Source organism: Oryctolagus cuniculus, chromosome 20 (genome assembly GCF_964237555.1).
Source record: "Oryctolagus cuniculus chromosome 20, mOryCun1.1, whole genome shotgun sequence".
NCBI classification, from domain to species: domain Eukaryota; kingdom Metazoa; phylum Chordata; class Mammalia; order Lagomorpha; family Leporidae; genus Oryctolagus; species Oryctolagus cuniculus.
In genome coordinates this window covers 30,046,990-30,056,474 of record NC_091451.1, presented here as the reverse complement: position 1 = coordinate 30,056,474, position 9,485 = coordinate 30,046,990, and the positions used below count along the sequence as shown (strand labels likewise).

At 38.5% G+C, this 9,485-nt stretch overlaps 1 protein-coding gene across 1 annotated transcript; it reads right to left on the bottom strand.

Annotated features, from left to right (window-relative positions):
* Positions 1-4,251: 4,251 nt before the first annotated feature.
* LOC100353053 (DNA endonuclease RBBP8-like) lies at positions 4,252-7,711 on the bottom strand. Its single transcript, XM_070065034.1, is given in 6 exon segments — positions 4,252-4,661; positions 4,759-5,465; positions 5,467-5,874; positions 5,876-6,387; positions 6,751-7,018; positions 7,021-7,711. Coding segments are annotated over 6 exon segments (2,601 nt in total). The 5' UTR covers positions 7,480-7,711; the 3' UTR covers positions 4,252-4,414.
* Between the last annotated feature and the right edge of the window lie 1,774 nt (positions 7,712-9,485).

Here is a 9,485-nt window from a genome sequence, read left to right as displayed (position 1 = left end):
TTGTTCAGGACATCAGTGCAGAAGCACATTTGGACAAATTGAAGTTTCTAAATTCAGATGGTTAGATAACTCGTCCCTGTGATATTGTAGCTACATAGCCTTAAGAAATGGGTTTGGTGTTTGTGGTTATGTGTCAGAACTTTGTAAAACTGATAATGTATGATAGACCCACATTATAGGGACTCCTGGGTAGAGAAGCAAAGTCCTACAGGCATTTGTAAGGCAATGGGTAAAATACCTTGAGGTATTTTTACAAGATGTTTAGTAAGAAAAAGAAATAGTCTGAGAATTATACAAGAAAAATAGAATTCACCATCAGTTAGGAAATGTATATGATAAGAGATATTTTATAAATTTTCCTTGACATTGATTGTATTTAGAAGTAATCATACATTCACCTTAAAATGGACCATTTGAATGCAGAACTATAACTGGAAACTAACATTTTATCATATAAATCATACATACACATACGAACAATCATGAAGGTTGTCAAGGTGCAAAGTTGTTATTAACTTCTATAGGGCACTATGTTTTTAATAGTTATTTGTGAAGGCCTGGGATGAACTGACTCCTAAGTATAAAATATTTGACCTTCTTTAGTTTGTAGGGTTATTTCAAATCACATTATTATTATTAATGGAAGTGAGCATTGAGCAATTGGGAAATACTTTTCAAGTTAGTTTATGAGGAAAATACTTCAGAAACCTTCTCCCCCAATAGAAATCATATTTCTGTTTGCTTTTCTTTCTAATTATAACAATTGAAATAGTTCAATGAACCTGAAACATCGAATTTGTGGACCTGCAAATTCAGGTGAAATAATGTACTGTATAAGCTTCTCTTGGAAAAATTACAAATGACCTCATTCTCACTGTAGAGCTATTCTTTCTCAAAGGGCCCAGCATCTGTTTGCAGCCATAGGAAAAAAAATATTTTTTCTTTGGTTTTTGTAAATCAGGATAAGAGTAACATATTTCCCAGGTTCTGTGTCTCCTACAACTTCACCTATCTTAATTCTTTACTACATTCTCTCTCAATTCTTTGATTCCTTGAATCAGAGTCTTCATATCTTCTATTCTGACATAGTTACCATTGCTACAGTCAGGTTTCTTATGTTGGTCTTTAGAAGTTTACTTCTAGCATCTCACCATCTCCTTGGACCTCCTACCTTTCTCACATTTTAGAATTCTTACTTCAAATGATTGATACCTTAAAAGAAAATAAGTTATGAACTCACACTGAATCCATTTAAGTAGAATAGAAATTAATAAATTTATGAAATTGAGCCAGTTTGTGTAAAATTAGATAACCCTTGTAATACTATATAATTGTGAATAGAATGAAAGACCAGGGATCATGGATGATATATATATAAGTAAAGATTAACGAAATTTTAAATTTTAATTACTTAAAAACATATTAAAGGCAAATATTTTGAAAGTACAAAATGACAAGTGAGACACAGCAAAATGGTAGCAGTTAAAGGAAATAAAACAACAATGGTGTGAGAAGAATTTTAAAGCTTATATAATTTTACAAGTAGTCAAATTCAAGAGAATAAATATAGGAACAGTTGAAATTAACATTGGAGCTTTCTTTCTACAGCCAATATTTCAATCGTTCTTTCTTTTATTGGAAAGACAGAGAGATGGAGAGAGATCTCTTACGTGGTGGTTCACTCTCCAAGTTCTCAAAATAGCTAAGACAAGGGCAGGCTGATACCAGGACCCCAGAATTCAACCTGAATCTCCCACAAGGGTGGCAGAGACCCAAATACTTGAGTCATCACCCGTGTCCCCCATAGTGCGCATTACCAAAAACCTTTAACTAGGAGTAGAGCCAGGGACTCAAACCCATGCACAGGGATATAGGATTTGGCATCCAAGTGGCACCTTAACTGTTATGCCAAACACCTACCACTGGAAAAAATATTTCTTAATTTCCAATGTACATAAAGCTTAAAAGTTTGAATAAGTTCTTGTTAGTGTTTTAAAGGAGAAAAAAATATAGTGGAAATAGACACTTGAAAAAAATGTTTGAAAAGCTGGGAAACTACTATGGGGTGAGTAATCCAGTCATTGAAGCTAGGAATAAGAGGAGTATGAAATGTTTACCACACTTTTACCTCCAAATCTGGTGAGTCTCCATGAAATGCTGGATATTTGTAAATTCATTATGAAGGAAACTAGGTTAGCTTCAAACTACAGTTATGCACTTGAATCAATGCTGAACCACATGTACAGCGATGGTCCCTTAAGATTATAATGGAGCTGAGAAATACGAATCACCTAGTGACACTGCAGCTGTCTTAACACCGTGGTGTCACATATTACCCATGTGCTGTGGTGATGCTGGTGTGAATAAACCTGCTGCAGGGGCCGGTGCTGTGGTGCAGCAGGTTAATGCCCTGGCCTGAAGTGCTGTCATCCCAAATGGGCGCCGGTTCGAGACTCGGCTGCTCCACTTCCAATCCAGCTCTCTGCTATGGCCTGGGAAAGCAGTAGAAGATGGTCCACGTCCTTGGGCCCCTGCACCCACATGGAAGACCTGGAAGAAGCTCCTGGCTCCTGGCTTCGGATTAGTGCAGCTCCGTCCGTTGCAGCCAATTGGGGAGTGAACCATCAGATGGAAGACCTCTTTCTCTCTCTCTCTGCCTCTCCTCTCTCTGTGTAACTCTGACTTTCAAATAAATAAATAAATCTTAAAAAAAAAAAACCCTACTGCACTGCCTGCTGTATAAAAATAACTCATACAACTTCATACAGTATGTAATACTTGATAAGGATGATAAATGATTGTTGTCAGATTATATTACATACTAGAATTTATTATTATTTTAGAGTACACTGCTTATACTTAATAAATAAAAAAATGCTTACTATACAACGATTTTCCATGTCCCAGGCAGCAGCCTCATACATCTCTTGTTTATTGCATCTCGAGCTCACATTGAGAAGTCACATCAGGTGATTAACCTGTATCATCTAGGCTTGTGTAAGTGTGTTCTGTGGCATTTGTGCAAGGACAAAATCGCCTGGGGATGCATTTTTCAGATATACCTCTATCACTAAGCATAGTATGTCTGAACAGTAATCCTTTTTTTTTTTTTTTTTTGATTCATTTATTTATTTGAAAGTCAGAGTTACACAGAGAGAGGAGAGGCAGAGAGAGAGGTCTTCCATGTGCTGGTTCATTCTCCAATTGGTTGCAATAGCTGGAGATGCACCAATCTGAATCCAGGAGCTAGGCGCTTCCTCTGGATCTTCCCACGTGGGTGCAGGGGCCCAAGGACTTCGGCCACCTTCTATTGCTTTCCCAGGACACAGCAGAGAGTAAAATAGGAAGTGGAGCAGCTGGGACTTGAACCAGCGTACATATGGGATGCTGGCACTGCAGGAGGTGGTTTTACCCGCTACAGGACAGCGTCAGCCCCTGAACATTAATCTTAAAATAGTAGGTATGAGAAAGTAAAATAAGAGACCATGTTGATACTTAGTGTTTCAGACAAAAATCTTTAATTGATACTGTAAGCCCCAATATTTGATCATGAGATCTTTATGGTGATGATTAAAGTTAATAAATATTAAAAATGTGGCCTTCATTCAATAGAACTTACGTTTTTATAAAAAAAATGAAAAGACAACAGAGTTGCTTCTCTTTGTGTACTCAGTAGAAACATCATGTGAGGATGTCACCCCATGATAGGCATCCACCAGCCAGGGAGGGAAACTTTCCCAGAAAACAGTCTTGCCACCACCTTGATCTGGGACTTTTTGCCCATAAAACAGTAATAAAACTTTTTCTGTTGTTGAAGTCACAAATTCTGGCAGCCCTAGAGAAACAACACACTCAGTCAAGCTAAGGAATCTGACTTTTTCTGCCAGTCTTCCCAACATACTTTGAGTAAATAAAAGGTAGGTTACTGGCCCTGCAGCCCTGCTTTTGAGGAAGCAACTTTATTTGAGTGGCAGATGGAGATAGCATCCAACTCTGACTTTTACAGACAATGTGAATGGTCTACCTCATAAATAATAGGAGTTATTTCAGGGTCATTTACCTGGCGTGTTTACTTAGAGAAAGATTAATTACATTCACAGATTACAAGTGAAATATTCTTTTTTTATTTTCAAAACTGTAATTAGTATTACCAAATAAAGTAAATAAACAACTCTTAAGAGTGCAAAATGAAAACACCTTCTGGTTTTAAAGGTGCAAAACCAAGAAAATACAACACAAATATATCCACATTTTAAATAGTTACATGGTGAGTAAATGGCATTTTAAAACATTTTCAATAGAAAACTGATTCATAAGTCAATTTATAGGAGATTCAAAAAATCAAATGTTTAATACCAACTTTAACTATAAATAACTAAAAAGAAAAACCATCCTCTATTCTTCTATTTTTGCATCAACATCTACGTCTTCTGCTCCTTGCCTTTTGGAGAAAACATTGCGTTGTAAGACTGCTGTCTTTTTGGACGAGGACAAGGATCAAGATCTTCCTTAATGTAACCTCTTTCCACACAAGTCTGAGTGGATGGAAAACCAACTTCCCAGAAATTCTCCAGTGTGCTGGGTGGAATATAACGGAATTGGTGTCTTGAGCAGGAAGCCAACTTCTTTTCTCTTTCTTCTGCTGGCAAATCTGCATAATAAATTTCACATTCCTTACACGTGTGCCCAAGCAATTTTCTTCTCTCTTCTTTTTTCCGAACCACCTCAATATGAGGAAAATTTTGTAAGCCAGTTTCTCTCTCATCATCTTTAAAATAGGGCTCCACGAATGCTTTGTGCTTAATTTTATCTTGTGTATCACCATGAGTGTTTGGTTTCCTTTTAGTCGTAGACAATTCCTCCTCTTCTTCAGCTATTTGAGGGGAGCTCTCTGCCAAACAGGATTCATATTCTTCATGTGTTGTCCGATCAAATATATCTTCCAGGCTATCATTCATTTTTCTTTCTCCATTTGGACTTTTTTCTCCCTTCTGCTCTTGCTTCTTCATTTTTGAAAGTGTGCTTTCACTGACCAATGTGCAGTCCATGTCTACTGTTTCTCCTCCCACTCTTGACTGACTGCCATCCTTTGTGTCTATTACAGTGATACCCATTTTATACTGAGAAAGGTCTGCTCCTGGATCTACACTCCCCTGGATATTTTCAAAGGATACATCTTGGTTGTTCTGCAGAGGCTTTGCTTTATTAGCCATTCTGCATGGATTTAACTGAAGAACTGATGCAAGTTCACATCCTCCCTGGACAGACCTATTTTTTATTCTTATTGGCTCATGAGAACCAGCACCCATCATGTCATCAAAAAGATTTTCTGTTTCCAAAGTTTCACGTGGACGTAGAGGAATTTTGAAGACAGGATTTTCTTCTTTTATTTGTAATGGTATTTTATTTTCTGGAGAGCATTTACTCAAGGACTGGAGGGTGCACTCCTGTGAATGGGACTCTTCTTGGGGAATCTTTGGGTAACATGCAGCTCCCACCCAAAGCCTCGCGGCTTGAGGAAGAGCCCTTGGGAATGGGTTTCCAGGCCTCATATAGAGTCACTAGTCTCAGTCTGTTTTTAGAGGTCTCACTTCCTTGGCTCTTCTCTTGCGGATGAGAAGCTGAAAACCGATCTGACAGATCTAGAGGTTTATCCACCATATAATCCCCATTCAAGGGAAAGTGACTGTCTCTTGGAAAAGGAAAAGGATTTTCTTTATCAAAAGAGGCTTGAGGGAAGCTGACTTCAAGTTCATTTTCCTCCTCAGTTTTCTTCCTTTTGGATGCTCTGCCTCCCGGTGATTTCAAGGGCACCAAAGCTTTATCAGTAATAGAATCTTTAGTATGATCAGCGCTCTCCTGTCCGTCCATCAGTGGATTCACTTACATTTTTGCTTAAATTAGAAGATGATTGGCTAATGACCTTGTTCACTTCAGACCCTAGATTACGATGTGTGAGAAGGACACTGTCCTCAGATTTTGATCTAGTTTTCTCTGATCTTGAAACCGAAGTATTGTTAAAAGGGGCCAATTTCAGATGGCTTTTTTTCCTAGTCTCTAAAAGAGAAGGGGATAAACTTGTATTCAAAACTAAACTAGTTTTCACATTAGAGGTAGCTCCAAATACAGGAGATGACACCTGAGTAGACACTTCTTCTTGAGAAAGAATCATTGAAGTAGAATCTGAAAACCTTAAACAATCTTCACTAATTTTTGTGGATTCCTCAAAAGGCTGCTTCTTGCGATTTCCTTCCACACAGGGATAGAGCTCATCACCAAGAGGGCTCCTTGGACCTTGACATTCAGATTCTTCTTGAACACCAAGTCTAAGTGTTTCAGCAACAACTGTAGCTAAGTTAAAAGATGACTTATCGGCCAGCGCCACGGCTCACTAGGCTAATCCTCCGCCTTGTGGCGCCAGCACACCAGGTTCTAGTCCCGGTCGGGTCACCAGATTCTGTCCCGGTTGCCCCTCTTCCAGGCCAGCTCTCTGCTGTGGCCAGGGAGTGCAGTGGAGGATGGCCCAGGTGCTTGGGCCCTGCACCCCATGGGAGACCAGGAGAAGCACCTGGCTCCTGCCATCGGATCAGCGTGGTGCGCCAGCCGCAGCGCGCAGGCCGTGGTGGCCGTTGGAGGGTGAACCAACGGCAAAGGAAGACCTTTCTGTCTCTCTCTCTCACTGTCCACTCTGCCTGTCTAAAAATAAAAAAATAAAATAAAAAAAAGATGACTTATCAGTGGGATGATTGCTGGTTCCATGTGTTTTAGCCACTGGAGACTGACTTTGATCACAAGTATCAGCTACGAGTATTTCATTTTCATTAGGATGTTGTGGGTGAGTTAAAGGTTTCGACACTTTTCTCAATTCATTTGCGCCCACAGAGTGCTCTACTTTATTATGTGTCTGTTCTGTGTATTGGACATGGAGGTTCTCTTTTCTTCGTAGTCGGTTGATGCCAGAAAATGAAAAGGCTGTTATTGGTGAATCTGGAATAACATATTCCTCATATTCCTCCCATCCAAGCTCAGTTGCTGATGTTGTTGATCATTCTCCATTTTCTGTTGTAGTTGTTCCAAAAGCCTTTTATTTTCTTCCTGTAGAATATTTTTTTCATTCATAAGCTCTGTAATAAGTTTAAGATTCTGTTGTCGGATATTTTCAAATTCTTGCTGTTTTTTCCTCATACGTTCTTCAGTTACTGCACAGTGATCAAATAATCCTGCTCTTAACCGATCTTCTAAGACTTTAATGGTTTCCTGAAGGACTTTCGGTTGCTGTCTCAGCTGTTGGTTTTTGGTGAAGAACTCTTCCAGTCTTTGTGCATCTAAAATTCGTTCCTTTTTCAGTTTAGTTACTTTTACTGGTAAACCTTGTACTTCTTTATCATGACACTCTTTTAACTTTGTCCAAAAGTTCCTAAAGTCATTAGATGTTTCTGAAGAATTAGGGCTTCCACAACTGCTTCCAGGAATGTTCATTTTGCTTAAAATGTTCCTCACTTCTACTTGCTTAGTGTTTCCTGATCTTCTCTGTTACATTATTTGGTGTGAAGTTGTCTTAGGCAGCTGAAATACAGCTTCCAAGACTGCCTCGAGAGTTCGCAAGTCCCCGGAGGGTCGCAGACGCCCTCGCGGGGCTGTGGAGGGACGGCCGCTGCCTTTCTCCTCTGGCGCCCCTTCCCCTCAGCGGGCTGCCACGCGCCAGGCAGGGGCAGCCCTCACAAGTGAAATATTCTTAAGAAAGTGAGTGATCATTCTAAGATACGTTGGGTCATTTTCCATTTCCTAGGATGGACCAGTTATCTTATTAATGTATAGAGTGCATAAGTGGTTATCGTATTGTGGGCACATTGAAAATGATCAACAATATTCAGGAAAAGGGGAAGACAGAAAAGAACGAAGGCTGGGAAAAAGGAAGGAAGAGAGGAGGAACAGAGGAAAAGAAAAGAGAGTTTAGGAAATAGTTACCTTTACACTTTCAGGAAGAATCAGTCCTTCTTGCTCTGCTATTGATCGGATATAGTTGAATGCAACATATGTTTAATAAAAATAAATAAATAGATACATTCATGGAATTTAAATATTTTGGTTCAGTTAACTTCCATGTTTGACTTTCTAGATGACTAGGGTAAATTAATTAAATAGACATTCACACCCAATCAATATAACTTCAGTGATGGGTATATTGAAGGTAACACACTAAAGAAGAGAGATTAAAATTGACTTCAAGGTACCAACACTTCTGATCAAATGGCTGCATAATGGAACCTGGAATAAGAGACTGTGATGTTGGGAGAAGAGGTAGACAGGGGAATTTATGTTGTCATTTGTCTTTTGTCATCTGAATTTTGACCCTCTCAAGCACATTACTCACATGAGTTACAGAGTCTTTCACTGCCAGACTGGACAGGAAAATTGCTTGCTGATTTTCCATATTATTCAGAATGGAACTTGGAATCCAATTAGAGATAAATGATTGGGACCGATATTACTTCTTGCATCTTATTATTCTCACTTCTTATTTCTTGGTATCTCAGCCACACTTTATTTCTTGGGTTCTCAGAACTATTTCCATTCTGGGACACTTACACTAATTAATTCCACTTAGAAGCCCATATGAGTGTACTGTTTTCTAATCAGATCCTAAGTGAAACCTATCCAGGTGAACTTATGAAAGATTGTCTTCTCCCTCAATGTCCTCAACCCCTTTATTCTATAATTCCCCATGACAACTATCTTTTTCCCAATACTATTTACTAACCTAGTATATTGCAACACATCTCCCTTTGACAGAGACTTACTTGTGGAAACAAAGTCGCTTTGTTCGTTGGATTATTACAAGTATTTTGAAGAGTTTCTGGTTCATAATACACAATGAAAAATCATTGATGAATAAATTAATGCATCAAGCTAATAGTCATATATAAATAGTAAATATATAAATAGTAAATAGGGAACATTATTAAATTTAATAAATATTGGTAATTAACCTCAAAGATGATTATGGCTTTCTCTTTAACATAACAGACCAGAGGGGCAAAGTATGCTCAAAGTGGGTAATCAAGTAGCACTTTCAGAATTTAATGGAATTAAGTTCATATATTTCTCAGTCAGGTTAGATTTTTTACATGTAGTGATCATTTTGCATGTAGTGATCATTTGTAGTAATCATCAGTTAGAATGATTTAGAGGGCAGTGTCATAACAAAGACAGAATTTCACAGGCTTAAAATTCATATAAAGTTTCAAAGGGTTTAATAACTCTATCTCATTACATATTGATCTCTGGTTGGCAGGGTCTTGAAGGCATGTCTTCTTTAGTCAATGATTACCTAATAAAACTATCACCACTGCAAATGTCATTGGTTGCTGTGCAAGGGAGAGACATGTATGGGTCACATTCTTCCCTAGTCACTTCTGTCCTTAAGTGACACACATTATTTCTACTCTTGTGTCTTGACTAAAGCAAGAGCCATAGCCAAGTTT